Genomic DNA, 17,738 nt, shown 5'->3' with positions numbered 1-17,738 from the left:
TGTTGATCCTTATTCGAGTCCTATTCCCAATCCTTGCACCCCACGAGTTGATCACTAGCAGGCAGCCCGAGTGCAAGACCTGTCCCATAACCCACTTACCACCTTCTATTGTAGTCGTCGCAGGCATTTTCTACTCGATAGAAGACGGGGCCGTGTGGAAAAGCAGCCGTGGTATATGAAGTCTGTTAACAAAGTATCTGACCGTATTTTCTTTTGTGAACACTTGACGGATTTGATTCTAGTGCACTTGCACGAGTTGACCTTCAACCTTTGTGCGCATGTGTGCATCTTTTGCTGCCTGTCGGTAACTTCAGTCACTGTCAAGCAGCAGTTTAGTGAGGTAGTGTGTAGTGCTCGCATCTGTTTTGCATTGCACGGGAAATGACGGAAAGACTGGAGCAGTGATACTGCACCAAATTTTGCCAGAAACTGGGCAACACCCAGGTGGAAATATTCGGAAGGTTCAGACGGCTTTCGGTGATGATGCTATGGGCATCACTCAAATTGAGGAGTGGTGCAACCGGTTTAAAAACAGCTGCACATCGGTGGAGAGCAAAGCACGTTCAGGTCAGCCATCGACGTGCCAAAATGACCAGGTCATTGCAAAATGAACACTGTGGCGATGTGGGACTGCTGTGCGACTCTCGGAGAAATTGCGTAGGAGGTGGGCATCGGCACTTTTATGGCAGTTTCCATTGTAACTGAAGATTTGGCCGTGAAGAGAGTGTCGGCATAATTTGTGCCAAAGCTGCTGACAGCAGAGCAAAAGCAACTGCGTGTTGAAGTCTCACAGGACATGCTGGACTCCAATAACAGTGACCCCCACTTTGTGAACACTTTAATAACTGGTGATGAATTCTGCACGTATGGGTATGGCCTGGAAAGCAAATTCCAGTTGTCATAGTGGAAGCATTCCTCGTCACCAAAACCAAAGGAGACCAGCCGAGTGTGCAGCAACCTCAAAGTGGTGCTGACTGCTTTCTTTGATTCCCACAGTGTGGTACACCACGAGTGTGCAGCAAAGGATCAAACAAAAGAGTACTTCAGGGATGTCCAGCTTCATCTACTCGATGCTGTGTGGTGCAAGAGACTAGACTTGCGGTCAACAGGAAATTGGCACCTCCATCACGACAATGTTCCAGCAAATTCATCGCACTTGATATAGACTTTTTTTTAGTGAAAAACCAGATTCCTGTGCTTCAACGGGCTCCTTACTTTCCTGATGTTCCCCCTTGTGACTTCTGCCTGTTCTCCAAACTTGAGAGGCCATTGAAAGGAACATGATTTCAGACAAGAAGACATTATGACAGAAACGACTGCCAAGCTAAACTCCATTTCGAAAGAGGCCTTTTTGGCATACTTCCAACAGTGGGAGCACTGCCGGGGAAAGTGTGTGGAGTCCCAAGGGAACTACTTTGAGGATGATTAGGTGTCCAACACTTCAAGTAACCCAGTTTTTTTTCCCAGGCAAAGGTCAGATACTTTTCTCATGGACCTTGTACATCAGCTATGCTGCAATTACTGTACAGCATTGTACATGGGCAAATAATCAACTGTCTGCTCGCATGAATGGCCACTGTCAAACTGTGGGAAACAGCGAACTTGACCACCCATTGCCGAACATGCTGCACACAACAACACAGGTTGCTTCAACAGCTGCTTCACTACGCGGTTCATTTGGATACTCCCTTCCAGCATAAGTTTCTCTGAACTACACAGATGGGAATTGTCTCTTCAATATATCCTGCACTCTCGCAATTCCCCCGGCCTAAACATCTGCTAAACTGTTCCCAATGCCTCACTTTGCCTTTTCTCATCTTTTCATACCACTCCTTCTCCCACCACTCCCCCCCATGCAGGCATTCTCTCTCTCCTCTCAGTCTCAGTGTTTAGCTACCATCCCTTCTCTCTCCTCTCTCTTTCTCACTCCTCGTCATCACCTGTCCATCCTTTCTCCCCTCCTTGTTTTCCCCTCATTTTCCTCTCCTCTCCCTCCTCCTTCATCTCTTTTTGTTGTGCCCTCTGTACTTTTTTCATCTTGTTGTGTGGCTGCAAAGCCATTTGTCCAAAGACCTGCCTCTTTCCCACTATCCCCTCTGTGCATCCTTTCCTACCTCCTGCCAACCTACATCAGCTCAGGCAACTGTTTTCATTAAGCGAGTGTAACTAATTAGTCTTGCAGTGGCACACTGGAGTGTGCATTTGATACATGTGCAGGTTGTATGTCATTTAAAACCACTGTCTAATGAAAAGTCATTTGTGTTAATTATCAGACAACAGTGAAATTGGCCTAATGTAATAGACCCTCAAGTTGGATTCCATGGTGCTATCGATTACAATCTATACGATTTCATGATTAATAATGACAATTTGAAGTAAATATTGTGCAGTCTGATATCATTTATAGTTGTGCAGTTTTTATGTTGAAATGTCACAAGTATTATTATGTGGAAAATAACGCAACCATTTCCTTTTGTTCATCTAACATAAAATTACTGCAGATGTCCACAGACAGTGCAGTGTTCAGCTATCATAAATTTCTGGTAGATAGGTAATTAACTGTATCAAAACCAAACCGATTAGAGAAAAATATAAAATTTGAAGAAGACAGAGTGGCTTTCCATCTTCAGGAGAGGAAATTACAAATACTACTGATAGGTACAAATGCCCATTTGAAGAAATCTAGCCCATTCTTTTACAGTTAAAAGACAATGTGTCATTTTCAGTGTCCTCAGTGGCACATGACCCTTCTTTTCTTTAACTTTTTATTGAGAGAGGTGGCGTGGTGGTAAGACACCAGATTCACATTCTCGAGAAATGCAGTTCAAATCCCTGTTCAGTCATCCAGAGTTAGGTGTTCCATGTTTTCACAAAATTGTTTGAGGCAGTGTGCAGTCCTATGTTGTTCACCTGCAGCATCTCCCTCCTCCATTCCTGTCCTGTTCACTTGCTGCCTCCCTCCAAGCCACCAGCCACATTTCCCAATCCCCCTCCCACTTCTTGCCTTCCTTCTCACCTTTCCCAGTGCACTCGACACAACCCATCATCTCAGTTTACCTGCATATCTGTAGCCCCAGCATCATTGTACATTTAGCCAGCACGATACAGCTACAAGCACACAGGCATACGATTTGTGTGTGTGTGTGTGTGTGTGTGTGTGTGTGTGTGTGTGTGTGTGTGTGAGAGAGAGAGAGAGAGAGAGAGAGAGAGGGGGGGGGAGGGGGGGGTGCTACTATTACTATTTGGTGAATTGTTACCTTTCCTCTAAAATTATTTGTTTGAATAAAAGAATGTCATTAGTGCACCCTGGATTGTGCAATGTGATCACAGCATGGAAGGACTATAAACTTGTCCATATGGCCATAATGGACCATATAGTTTCATTCCTAGTGTTCATCTGATTCTAGAGCTCCACAAGGCGTGTGCACCTGCCCAAGGTTTGGCTTATCTGCTAAAGGTTGAACTAATGACACAAATCCTATTCCTTTAGATTTCATTGTCCCAAAAATACCAACATTTCAGATTGCAGTGAGCCATTGGCATGCTAAGTTACAAAATGTGGTGTATTCGCACAAGTCTCCCCTCAGCCTATTCTACGGGATGCCCACAGACCTGCTAGTAACTGCCAGAGTGGTCTCACTTGGACAGCCGGCCGGTGTGGCCGTGCGGTTAAAGGCGCTTCAGTCTGGAACCGCGTGACCGCTCCGGTCGCAGGTTCGAATCCTGCCTCGGGCATGGATGTGTGTGATGTCCTTAGGTTAGTTAGGTTTAAGTAGTTCTAAGTTCTAGGGAACTGATGACCACAGATGTTAAGTCCCATAGTGCTCAGAGCCATTTCACTTGGACAGCTTGCAATTGTTGCCCAGCTCGGTGAACAAGTGCCAAGTTCTGTACCGTTGGATGCAAAATGCAATCTCAATGTCCTCCTGTTGAGAATAAACTGAACAGAAAGTAACATTGAGGAGATTTATGAGCCATGGTTACTTGCCTCCTTCAGACAATTTCACATACCATATTTCTGCAGCATAATGCCTGGCCATGTATGACAAAGTAGTGCAAGCATTCTTCAGAAAATAATAGTACCATGCATATGTGAGTAACATGTTGCTCATCAAACATATCTGAGATGTAGTTGATTGCCAAATTGTTCATCATGCTTCCCGCCAGCAGTCACTGTCATTATTTCTGTAGTATCCTAAAAATTACATGGAGGGAGATTCTGGAATCTACTTGAACCTCTTCCATTTGATGCTATGGAATGTAGAGGTTTACTCGTGCAGCCCACAGGGGATTCTCAAGACCAGAAAGCATTTACATTTCTTAGCTCCTTATCATTAAGACTTTGTGGTTTGTGTATACTTCTTGCTGTTGGATTTTTTTAACTATAGAATATGTTAAAACCACTTGGAAGAAGGAGTATTGGCAAACAGAAGTATTTATCGAGCTACCAATAAACAGCTGCATCTAACAACTTTAAAAATAACATGGGCGTAACTATTACTTTAGAGTGAAACGGAAAATGTTTCTCACAGGAAATGTGTGTTGCAATTTTTGTCAGAAATAACATTCTCAAGCAATTTAATGTGCATTTACTCAGGCCTTTTCAGCTCCTCCCCTCCCCCATTCCCCCTCCCCTCACCTACTTCTTGCCTTTCTTCTTCCATTGCCTTTTTTCCTCGCTCCTCAAACCCACTTTTAAGGGAGTCTTACAACTTTGCTTGCGAGAATAATTATCTCATATTTGTTTCTCACAGTAACTTATTAAAAAAAAATCTTCAAAAGGTTGCTTAGGAGTGAATTTTTTTAAAAACTTGATAAATGCTCAATTTTTCAAAATTCAGATCTTTGTAGTTGCCAATCAATCTAATTGCCGTGCACGACCTGTTCAAACAGTTTCGTCAGAATCTGATAATTGCTGTTGTTATAGGGTGTTGGAAAGCAAAGAGTTTTTGTAAAACTCATTTTTACTGTCAACCGGTTAAAGCAAAAGTTGATAAATGCATACAGTGTACTCTCAATTATCCGTGGTAATTGGGGACTTGAAAACTGTGGATAATCGAATTCCATGGATAATCCACAATTAAAGTGCATGGTAATGTAATAGAGTTGTTCAAAAACAAAAATTAATTGCAGTGTCATAATTAAAAATCATTTAACTTATGTTTGTAATAAATTCTATTTTATTCATTGTATTATGTGTGAGATGACAGTACTTACAAAGAATAGAGTGCAAGCCAGTTTCACATTACACTATACTACTCTGAAACAAAATTGTCTTGAATTGATTTCTGACTCAGTGAGGTAGCTTGTCTTTTACATTTTGCACTACGAATTTTACGCAACACCAACTCGTCAGAAAAGGAAGAATCTTCTTGCTGTTACAGGGAGTCCAGTAACCCTTCAGCCCAATGAAGTGTTGGTACATGACTGATTACTATTTTTGTCACTGTCATTTAGCTCCTATGGTTTCCCTTTTACTTGACGAACTGTAGTACTGTTACTCAACATCTCGTGACCTGGGCCTGTTTGGTCCACGTCAAATCATTCAGAAATATTTTCTTTGCTAATGGTTTCACACCCAGGAGTACTTTCCAAAACAGTGGTGGTGGTGGTGGTTAGTGTTTAACGTCCCGTAGACAACGAGGTCATTAGAGACGGAGCGCAAGCTCAGGTTAGGGAAAGATTGGGAAGGAAATCAGCCGTGCCCTTTCAAAGGAACCATCCCGGTATTTGCCTGAAACGATTTAGGGAAATCACGGAAAACCTAAATCAGGATGGCTGGAGACGGGATTGAACCGTTGTCCTCCCGAATGCGAGTCCAGTGTGCTAACCACTGCGCCACCTCGCTTGGTTTTCCAAAACAGCAACTAATGTTGCTAATGAGCAGTCTTCTTCACCAATGGAATCACTGATTTCGTCAATTTCAGGATTAATCTTTTTGCATGACTTGGCTATGGTTGATTGTTTTACATTTGACACATCATAAATTGTGTAGTAAAGTCAGTTGTTTCCAAAATATTTGAAGATTGCTGTCCTCTTCAATAAGTTTTTGTAGCACCCTTGCAGGTAGACCCTTCAGCGTTAAATGTTCTTGCTCCTGTGGCACAATGTAATTGTGGAACCATGTTTTAAATACTATGTGGCCCATACAGACCCTTTTCTGGTGAAAATGATGAACATGTAAATTGTGCATTTATTTTCCTTTGAAAAAGTGTGACTTTTTTTAACTTTACCTATTTAATGTAGGTTAATTCTTACAAAGAAGAAAACAGCAACCAGCTGCTATTAATACTGGTATTTATTTAGGTAAATAGCACCGTTACCGGTTTCGAACTGGGAAGTTCATCATCAGACGGCTGTTCACATGATTTTCAAGATACACTTTACATTATTGTCCGTTTTTCAATTTTTGTTATTCCACTGTGTCGAAGTATTTTTGGTGTGTTGTTGGAGTCGAAAATTCCGTGCGATTTTGTTGCGAAGTGTATCTTGAAAATCATGTGATCAGCCATCTGATGATGAACTTGACAGTTCGAAACTGGTAACGGTGCTATTTACCTAAATAAATAGCAGTATTAATAGTGACTGGTTGCTGTTTTCTTCTTTGTAAGAATTAACCTACATTAATTGTACACAGCCACGGTCTCACCATGTCAGTTTCAGACAAAATAGCATTTACCTATTTAAGTTTAACTTTGTTGTTGTTGTGGTCTTCAGTCCTGAGACTGGTTTGATGCAGCTCTCCATGCTACTCTATCCTGTGCAAGCTTCTTCATCTCCCAGTACCTACTGCAACCTACATCCTTCTGAATCTGCTTAGTGTATTGATCTCTTGGTCTCCCTCTACGATTTTTACCCTCCACGCTGCCCTCCAATGCTAAATTTGTGATCTCTTGATGCCTCAAAACATGTCCTACCAACCGATCCCTTCTTCTAGTCAAGTTGTGCCACAAACTTCTCTTCTCTCCAATCCTATTCAATACCTCCTCATTAGTTACGTGATCTACCCACCTTATCTTCAGCATTCTTCTGTAGCACCACATTTCAAAAGCTTCTATTCTCTTCTTGTCCAAACTGGTTATCGTCCATGTTTCACTTCCATACATGGCTACACTCCATACAAATACTTTCAGAAACGACTTCCTGACACTTAAATCTATACTCGATGTTAACAAATTTCTCTTCTTCAGAAATGCTTTCCTTGCCATTGCCAGTCTACATTTTATATCCTCTCTACTTCGACCATCATCAGTTATTTTACTCCCTAAATAGCAAAACTCCTTTACTACTTTAAGTGTCTCATTTGACTACATTCCATTATCCTCGTTTTGCTTTTGTTGATGTTCATCTTATATCCTCCTTTCAAGACACTGTCCATTCCGTTCAACTGCTCTTCCAAGTCCTTTGCTGTCTCTGACAGAATTACAATGTCATCGGCGAACCTCAAAGTTTTTATTTCTTCTCCGTGAATTTTAATACCTACTCCGAAGTTTTCTTTTGTTTCCTTCACAGCTTGCTCAATATACAGATTGAATAACATCGGGGAGAGGCTACAACCCTGTCTCACTCCCTTCCCAACCACTGCTTCCCTTTCATGCCCCTCAACTCTTATAACTGCCATTTGGTTTCTATACAAATTGTAAATAGCCTTTCGCTCCCTATATTTTACCCCTGCCACCTTCAGAATTTGAAAGAGAATATTCCAGTTAACGTTGTCAAAAGCTTTCTCTAAGTCTACAAATGCTAGAAATGTAGGTTTGCCTTTTCTTAATCTTTCTTCTAAGATAGTCGTAAGGTTAGTATTGCCTCACGTGTTCCAAAATTTCTACGGAATCCGAACTGATCTTCTCCGGGGTCCGCTTCTACCAGTTTTTCCATTCGTCTGTAAAGAATTCGCGTTAGTATTTTGCAGCTGTGACTTATTAAACTGATAGTTGGGTAATTTTCACATCTGTCAACACCTGCTTTCTTTGGGATTGGAATTATTATATTCTTCTTGAAGTCTGAGGGTATTTCGCCTGTCTCATACATCTTGCTCACCAGATGGTAGAGTTTTGTCATGACTGGCTCTCCCAGGGCCATCAGTAGTTCTAATGGAATGTTGTCTACTCCCGGGGCCTTGTTTCGACTTAGGTCTTTCAGTGCTCTGTCAAACTCTTCATGCAGTATCTTATCTCCCATTTCATCTTCATCTACATCCTCTTCCATTTCCATAATATTGTCCTCAAGTACATCGCTCTTGTATAAACCCTCTATATACTCCTTCCACCTTTCTGCCTTCCCTTCTTTGCTTACAACTGGGTTGCCATCTGAGCTCTTGATATTCATACAAGTGGTTCTCTTCTCTCCAAAGGTCTCTTTAATTTTCCTGTAGGCAGTATCTATCTTACCCCTAGTGAGACAAGCCTCTACATCCTTACATTTGTCCTCTAGCCATCCCTGCTTAGCCATTTTGCACTTCCTGTTGATCTCATTTTTGAGACGTTTGTATTCCTTTTTGCCTGCTTCATTTACTGCATTTTTATATTTTCTCCTTTCATCAATTAAATTCAATATTTCTTCTGTTACCCAAGGATTTCTACTAGCCCTTGTCTTTTTACCTACTTGATCCTCTGCTGCCTTCACTACTTCATCCCTCAGTGCTACCCATTCTTCTTCTACTGTATTTCTTTCCCCCATTCCTGTCAATTGTTTCCTTATGCTCTCCCTGAAACTCTCTACAACCTCTGGTTCTTTCAGTTTATCCACATCCCATCTCCTTAAATTCCCACCTTTTTGCAGTTTCTTCAGTTTCAATCTGCAGTTCATAACCAATAGATTGTGGTCAGAATCCACATCTGCCCCTGGAAATGTCTTACAATTTAAAACCTGGTTCCTAAATTTCTGTCTTACCATTATATAATCTATCTGATACCTTTTAGTATCTCCAGGATTCTTCCAGGTATACAACCTTCTTTTATGAATCTTGAACCAAGTGTTAGCTACGATTAAGTTATGCTCTCTGCAAAATTCTACAAGGCGGCTTCCTCTTTCATTTCTTCCCCCCAATCCATATGCACCTACTATGTTTCCTTCTCTTCCTTTTCCTACTATCGAATTCCAGTCACCCATGACTATTAAATTTTCGTCCCCCTTCACTATCTGAATAATTTCTTTTATCTCATCATACATTTCATCAATTACTTCATCATCTGCAGAGCTAGTTGGCATATAAACTTGTACTACTGTAGTAGGTGTGGGCTTTGTGTCTATCTTGGCAACAATAATGCATTCACTATGCTGTTTGTAGTAGCTTACCTGCACTCCCATTTTTTTTATTCACTATTAAACCTACTCCTGCATTACCCCTATTTGATTTTGTATTTATAACCCTGTGTTCACCTGACCAGAAGTCTTGTTCCTCCTGCCACCAAACTTCACTAATTCCCACTATATCTAACTTTAACCTATCCATTTCCCTTTTTAAATTTTGTAACCTGCCTGCCCGATTAAGGGATCTGACATTCCACGCTCCGATCCATAGAATGCCAGTTTTCTTTCTCCTGATAACGACGTCCTCTTGAGTAGTCCCCGCCCGGAGATCCGAATGGGGGACTATTTTACCTCCGGAATATTTTACCCAAGAGGACGCCATCATCATTTAATCGTACAGTAAAGCTGCATGCCCTCGGGAAAAATTACGGCCGTAGTTTCCCCTTGCTTTCAGCCGTTCGCAGTACCAGCACAGCAAGGCCGTTTTGGTTATTGTTACAAGGCCAGATCAGTCAATCATCCAGACTGTTGCCCCTGTAACTACTGAAAAGGCTGCTGCCCCTCTTCAGGAACCACATGTTTGTCTGGCCTCTCAACAGTTACCCCTCCGTTGTGGTTGCACCTATGGTACGGCCATCTGTATCGCTCAGGCACGCAAGCCTCCCCACCAACGGCAAGGTCCATTGTTCATGGGGGGTTAACTTTATCCCTTATCATACCATTAGCACAACTCATCATTATTATCCTTTCCTTAATTGATTTATAACCAGATGCATTACAATCTGTCTCAAAAGCTAAAGTCTTTGTTGGTAGACACTTTCAAAACAATCTGGTTTTGACCGCACTGTATATTTGCTACAGCTCGAAATTTTCTCATGCAGTAAACTCCTGGAAATCATTAAAAATTCAGAAGCAGCCTTAGTATCTACACTTTTCTCTTTACATGGCAATCTCTCTGATACCATGATGCTGTTTAAATCTTGTGAGCCAGTCAAAAGATGCATTAAAATCTCCTTCAGTCTTCAAGATTTTGAAGAATAAACTGGGCCTGTTTGATGCATATTGGACCAGATACTTGTGTGCGATCTGCTCTTTTCTGCTGAAACTATTCCAATGTGCCTTTATCCAGATCTGCATGTGTAGATGTGTTCCTAGCCTTCTGCTTTGACAACTCTTTACATGAGTCAGAACTGTTAGCAAGTTGAATTATTTTGTCTTTATTTTTCCAAATATCACAGATCATAGTTTCAACCACATTGTAAATCAGAGCCAGATTCTAGGTATCAGTACTGCTCTCTTCAAGTTTGAGTATTATTTCCAGTTTCTGCTGTATCATCAGCACAACACATTTTTGTTTTTCAGACATTGTTTGGCACCGACAGATACCAAATGAATACAGTATCCACCACAATAATACAATACAGCACTTGATGTGTTCAAGCAGCACATTGTTTACTGCACTCATGTTGTAACATGACATTGTTCACCACACACACTCCTGGGTAAAAGAAAAATTTTCAGCCGCTAAAGAGGCCACAGATAATCCACTCACGGATAATTGAGAGTCTCCTGTGCATGTAACTGAGTGCTTAGTTGGTAGGAAGTCCAGATGAGGAGTGAAAGTATCCAGGAAGTTCAACAAGAACAAGAAAATGCTGGCCTGTTCACATGGGCTATCAGACATACCAGTGAACCCAAAAGACTAAGGAAGAAAAGACTGCAGAGCAGCTGATGTCTCTTATGATGATATCACAGCTTTTCATTGTCATATAAATGGTTTAAACAAAATTGAGTAGGATAAATTGTCACTAAAATACATGGTTATCACATCACTAAAATGTAAAAACACAGAAAAAAGGCAAAAAGGAAGAATATTGTTTTTATAAAGTGCAGCATAAAGAAAAAAGGTGGCCAGACAGTACATATTATGTGTCACAACATTTCAAACATCATCAGGGATGTCTAAAGACAGAGCCTCAAATTTGGCCAATAAATTTCATTAATGGGGAACTTACCAGCTGAAAACAAAAGGGGAGATGACAGCATGAAAACCAAAGGGGGGATGACAGCATTACTAAAGATAAGGAAATTACACAAGCAATAAAGAATGATACCAAAACGTATAGTTATAGAGAGAGCCACTATTCAAGGAAAAAGTCCAAAAGAGGATATTACCACCTGAGCTGAATACAGATAAAACGTAAAAAAAAGAAAAGGGAAATGTCGCACCTCCCTGCTTGCTCGTAATTGAAATACAAGCATATTTTCCATAACTGCTTCAATTTTTCATTTAACACTCCAAATACAAGTGCATGCACAAAATGCAAGATTTGTCTGCTGAAATTTAAAAAAAGGAACTATATCTGGAGGAAAATAATCAATGAATAAGAAACCACTGATTGCACGAACTTCATGCAAAAAAGTTCTCTGCAGTAATGGAGGAGGAAAATCCAAATGTGGTGAAAGATGTTTTAATATAAAACACAATCAAGCTAGTACCAAAGTTTTCCATAAGTAAAGTCTTCCTCTCAAGACAAGTTTGACTGTACAATTTGTGCACTGTGGTTCAGTCCCAAGCACAGATAAAAGAAAGGATTGCTTTTTATACTTGGTTTGAAATAGGTGGACCTAAAGCATGCAGTAGAGTGGCCCCTGATCTACTGGATTTTCTGAGAAACCTTGACATACCTCAACCAAAAACTGGTTCAGATAAAATTAATTTGTTTTCCAACTCCTGTACCGGTCAATAAAAATGCAGCAATGATTTGCACACTAATGACCTTTATGGGAGAAAGCAGAAAATTTAATAAGTTGATATATTATTTCCCTATTTGTGGTCACAGCTATATCATCTTGACGGAATGTGTGGTAGAGTGGAAAAACACTACTGAAACAAAGAAGATATTTTTTCACCAGCTGAATCTATAAAGTGCTGAAACAACATGGTGTTGTCAAGGTACTAAATAAAGACTGGGAAGTGAAGGATCCAGTGCACTAAAAGCTGTACAATCTAAGATGCCTTTCAAAATAACTGCTCAGCCGGTGATGGCTTGTGAAAAGTCTAAAAAGAAGGTATTGTTGTTAGTATTGGGTACTTATCATGCAAATTTTGTAAAGGTTGAGGTACAAAAATCCAGAAACTGCAGTCAGAAAGTGAGGAAAGCAACGATCGTGGAAAAGAACAACATGGCCAGCAAGGAAAAGAAAAAACATGTCTTTACATTTACGAGGCATTTTTAATGTACTGGAATGAGCAGAAGAGTTTTATAAGGATGTTGTTGAATTGATTAGTAGATTTACAGTTTAGTATTGTTGTAGCCAGTATTTTGTCCTGTATTTCAACTATGTTTGTTGCTGCTTTGCACTTCTGCTTACCAAACATTTATAGGAAAGTATGATACTCTGAAGTGTTATACTGTAGTCCAGTATCGTATTTCTGTGCAAAATAAACAATAAAGTAGATTTCTCTGTAATTAATATTAAAAATAAAAAAGAAGTTTGTTTGAATGTGTATATTAACAAAACTTTTAACTTCCGTTCTGCATTTATCAACTTTTTTGGAAAAAGTTTGAAACTTTGTCCCTATACTCTGATATAAATGATGAACATTTTAGAGAAGTGACACACACTATTGGAATTGTGCCTGCAAAGCAATGTGGATGTTTATGTAACTAGTATTTTGCTATGATATTTAAAAAATGTGTCCTCAAAATATCACTTTTTTGCTTTTACTGTTTTTTTTTTTTAAATGCTCCATAATTATGTTGCTTCTTGCAATATTTCCAGATATCATTATCTTGTTTAAGTTGAGTGGTGAACAGCTGTCTCATTAACTATAGCATTTATATTAAAATTTCTAATGTCTTTCTCTCCAATGAGGAAGTGCCACTATACAATAAGCTTACCGTTTCCTTTACAACTCGTGTATATTTTCATGGTGTTTTAGCAACACACTGAATAATTCTGATGTAGAATACTTCTGATTCATTTCACATTTTTAGTTGCATTTATCTAATTGATAACAATTAGAGGCAATGGGTGTCACTTTTAGTACATTAAATAAAAAAGAAATGAATGTCTAGCATAATATACAAGCAAAAGAAATAAATAGAAATTTAAGTCGTCTCGTTTAAAGCTTGTTACTTCAATGAAAGGAACACAAAGATACCTTCAATAGTTGTGATATAGGAAAATCCTGGGTGAAATACAGATAATGGAAAGAGTGAAGGTAAGCCCCTCACTATATAGCCAAGCACAGAGTGCTCGACGGGCATATAAACAAGACTGAAAATGTTGTTGAACTTCTGGACAATGGTCTTCTGGACAGTGGCCTTGGTCAGAGCTAAAAACTCACATGCACACATGTGCATGCGCATGTGGACACACACACACAGTGACCATACTTCTGATAGAATAGGGTATGCAGGGTGTCTGTATAGAACAGATCTTGCCCATGAGTCTTCTGTACAGAAACAGCCTATGTCACAAGGGGTTAGTAATAAGAATGGACCAGTACATTTTGTAGGTTGGCTGGCTGGAAGAGTACCACTTTGGGGAATATTGGGTAGATTGTGGGATGGATATACCATAGCTGCATCATGGGGGTGATTGGAGAGCTAGGGAAATGTGTGGATATACCATAAAGAACTGTTTTAAACAAAGAGAATAATCAATATCTGCTTGTAAATGATAAGGTAAAGCATGATCCAAGATGATTTCTACCAGTCCTACCAAAAGAAGAAATCATCCAGAACTCCTACTCTGATGCATACAATTTGCCAACACGTATCAATGAAAGAAGCATGTGTGGAATATAATTCCAAAGAGAATCGAAAATAGGTGTAATCTGTTTCATTTCCATCTATGTTGGCAATAAAGTATGAGTTAATGATTTATGCTTATTTATTACAAAATATTGAGGAAGCCCACAGGTTCACTAAATAAAAAAAAAAGTATCGTGGTTCATGATTATCTACAGTGCCATTTCATTCTCCCCTCTACATTCATTTTTAAAAAAAATGGTAACAAACCCAGAATTTCAGCAAAATTCCAAGATCTGGAATGTTTGTTGTACCCAATGAAAAGTTTAGTTTTTTTGGAGATGTGGGATTTCTCAATATTCATAATCAGTTGATCAAATGAATGAGGAATGAAGTAAGGGTTTGGAGTTTGGTTTGAGGCATTACTGATGTTTAGGGAGACAGCATCAGCAATGACAAGCAAGGCTCCAGGTATGGATTTGGTTGACAGGTTGTGTTTGTGTCCTTGCTATAGGAATGTAAGCTATTAGAAATGGGTAGGAAGTTTTGGTTACAAAAAACCAAGAGTCTTTCTGTGGGAGTACAGTAGTCAGCTTCAGTTGGGCATTCAGGGTGATTAGGTTTATGACTTTTGGGAAGCTTGTAATGCGCACGTGTGTGTGTGTGTGTGTGTGTGTGTGTGTGTGTGTGTGTGTGTGTGTGTGTGTGTGTGGAGGTGAGGGGGGGGGGGCACGTGTGTGCTTGCGTGCGTGTGTGCAATTTTTTTTTGGTGGTGGGGGGGGGGGGGGGGGAAGGAAGGAAGAATATTTGGAATCAGGTGGGGAAAGATGAACTTGAGGGAGATGTCCTGCATTCTGCAATGAAATTAGGGATTTGAGTAGGGGGTCTGAAGTTACACTAGCCTTTTTGGGTGGGATCTCTATGGCAGGGCTTGTAGATGAAAATGTCAGACAGTTGGTGGAAACCATTTGTAAGGTAATCACTGTGGTTCATCACAACATTGGAAAATGCTCAAATTGGAGACTGTTTTAAGATTGTACGTGTTACTCTTTCTTCTGCCAAGAAGTTTGTGTTCTTTGGCAAGTCTGTAGGAAAGTACAGTGAGACTAGGTTAAAGGTAAGCAATTCATTGGAAGTGACCATGGTGTGACTGGGCTGGAGTTGAGGGGGGTCATGGTTGAATGGATTTATGAACTGATCAGAGGAGTTAGTGACAAAAAATAGTTTGTTCTGTAAGAAGATTGGCTGCAATCCAGAATGATTGAATGTGGGTGTAGGGCTGGAGTGATGCCATTGTTAGAATATTTTAGGCAGAGTTATCTGGTTTGCAGGATGCGTAGTTCTTAAGGTAGAGATAGGGGTTCATAGAATTCCATTGCAAAGTTGTGAATGAGTAAGACTGAGTAATTTTGTTACATGCAACACACAGACAGTGATAAAGAGCAAAAAAATACAACTAGCATGCAGAAAAATGCTTAACCATTTTTGAACAACCAGGAGTTGTGTTTGTTTCATATTCATTAACCATTATCTTAAGTATGTAAATGGATAGATTTTTTGACTGTTTTAATGTTAAAAGAAACAGCGCCTTTTCCTAATTTTGTACTAAATTTTATAAAATGATTACACAGTCAAGCATTATAGGTTGCTTTGAAACACATTGCAGATTGTTATATTTTTAGTGATTTTTCTCTAAAAGTTGATTCAGGTCAAAAACTTCGTATTCAGTACCAAAAGAAAACGTGTAAGATGGTGTCCTATTACAAGATTTGTTCAGTAACTGGTTTTCATGAGAAATTATGCTATTTTTATAATTGAATAGTTTTCCCTGTTTATGTTTGCATCTTCAATTAAGCATTTACTGATTTCAGCACCCCCCGTAGTGCAAAGCCTTGGCTAGGAGCTTCACAGAAACTGAACTTCAGGCAGCCTCAATCTACAATGGAAACTGTGTTTTTTGGAAGCCTGGTCAGTAAAATTAGGCTTACCAATAACAATCAGTGTTTATAAACTGTTACTGTATTTTTAATTACTTTATATCTATAATGTAGCTTAAATTTTGTGTTTATGTTTAAGATGAGCAGTACAATTTGCTTTTTAATTAGTTGTCTTATTTTCCATGTACTCTGGATTATTTTTGCATCTGATTTTTGTCTGTAATCAGAAAAAAAAATTCTTGTCCTTCTAAAGTGCCACTGGAAATTTGTACCAGGATAGGGACTCAGTTCTGTGTACCATATTATTGATATGCTCCTAAGCACAGCTCATGGATGAACTAGAATTCTCTTTGTCACTCAAAGATCCCCTGCTAATTTTAAGTCTCTTATATGCATTGATTCACTCATTGTTGTAATTCCACACACAAATAAGAAAAAGGGCAAAGCCCTAAATATTTTTATGCAAACACAGTTCAGACAGTCTGTACAAGTCCAGTGTTATAAGAAGTTAGTCTGTTAATTAATTTCTTAAGATGGCTCTGGCAGTCAGTGACACGAGACAGATTCTGAGGTGGGTTTATCTTCTGATATGTGATGGTGCCATCCCTGGACATGCTGAATTTTGACAGCTCGTGTCTACGCCTCATCAAATGCTGTGGTAGCCCCCGCAGTGGTGTCAGTATGAAACAAGTGATGAAAATATGGGTTACCGCAGTTCTCTCCCTTTGGGAGATAAGGGAAGAATGTCGAAGGTGAGTCAGTGCAACACCAGCATCCCTCCCCTGTACTGGGTACTGCCTTGTGGTATGCAGGAAGATGATATTCATATATTCGTGGCCTTCTGGGCTTCAGAGACTGTTGCACATGGCACAAACAGCAACTACCTGTGACTCTTTAGGCTTTCCCAGTGTAATAAGCCTTGGAAATCTCTCTCGGTTTGGCGCCTGATCCTAAAATAGTCTCGCTGAGAATTGATGCCAATGCTACTTATCAACATCCTTCTGCCTTCATACTGTACACGGCACATGCATCACCCACCACAGATGTTGCCCTCCAAGACTGAGCAGGTGGCACCGCCTGTAGTAGAACACCAATGGCAACAATATATTGCACTCGGAGACTATTTTCGAACAGACTGGCCGCACCGAAGAATGTTCTGTTTTGATGCGGGATAGTACAAGATTCCACATTCAGTAAAGATGAAATGCGTTGTCTCTATTAATCAGATTTTCTGCCAACCTAATTCCAATTGCCTCTTTATAAATGCTGTTTCAAAAAACCGGAAGTTTTGGCAAACGTCACCGTTTCATCGAATTTCATCCCGTGCCCCTCGTTTGAGCAGTGTTCTGCTACCATCAATTTTTCTGGCTGTTGTAGTCTTGTATGACAACGATGTTTTACGTAGTTGTCTTGAACTGTGCATTTGACTCGCACAGTTCACAGCTGGTGTAGAGAACGTCACTGTCATATGAGGCTGCAACAGCCACAAAAACTGGAAGTAGCAGAACATTGCTTAAACGAGGGACTGGGGGTGAAATTTGATAAAATTGTGATAGTTGCCAACACTTCTGGCTTTTGGAACAGTGTTTACAAAGTGGCAATTGAAAAAAGGTTGGCAGAAAATTTAATTAACGCAAACAATGGATTCCCTCTTAGCAGGACATGGAATCCTGTACTATCCCACATCAAAATGGAATGTTCTTCGGTGTGACGAGTCAGTGCTCGAAAATAGTCTCTGAGTGCAGTGCATCAGTGTTGCCAGTGTTCTACTAAGGGCGATGCCACCTGC

The 17,738-nt window shown here is 40.0% G+C and overlaps 1 protein-coding gene across 1 annotated transcript in view; it reads left to right on the top strand.

Annotated features, from left to right (window-relative positions):
- Window positions 1–17,738, top strand: part of LOC126253673 (protein FAM135A) — a 615,476-nt gene that overhangs the window by 441,953 nt on the left and 155,785 nt on the right. Inside the window, exon 6 of the mRNA XM_049955193.1 lies at window positions 15,884–15,980. Within this exon, the coding sequence (XP_049811150.1) occupies window positions 15,884–15,980 (97 nt within the window). The remainder of the gene's footprint in view (window positions 1–15,883; window positions 15,981–17,738) is intronic.

Source organism: Schistocerca nitens, chromosome 4 (assembly GCF_023898315.1).
Source record: "Schistocerca nitens isolate TAMUIC-IGC-003100 chromosome 4, iqSchNite1.1, whole genome shotgun sequence".
NCBI lineage: Eukaryota > Metazoa > Arthropoda > Insecta > Orthoptera > Acrididae > Schistocerca > Schistocerca nitens.
The sequence above is the reverse complement of the archived record's forward strand: the minus strand, read 5'-3'. Positions and strand labels throughout refer to the sequence as shown.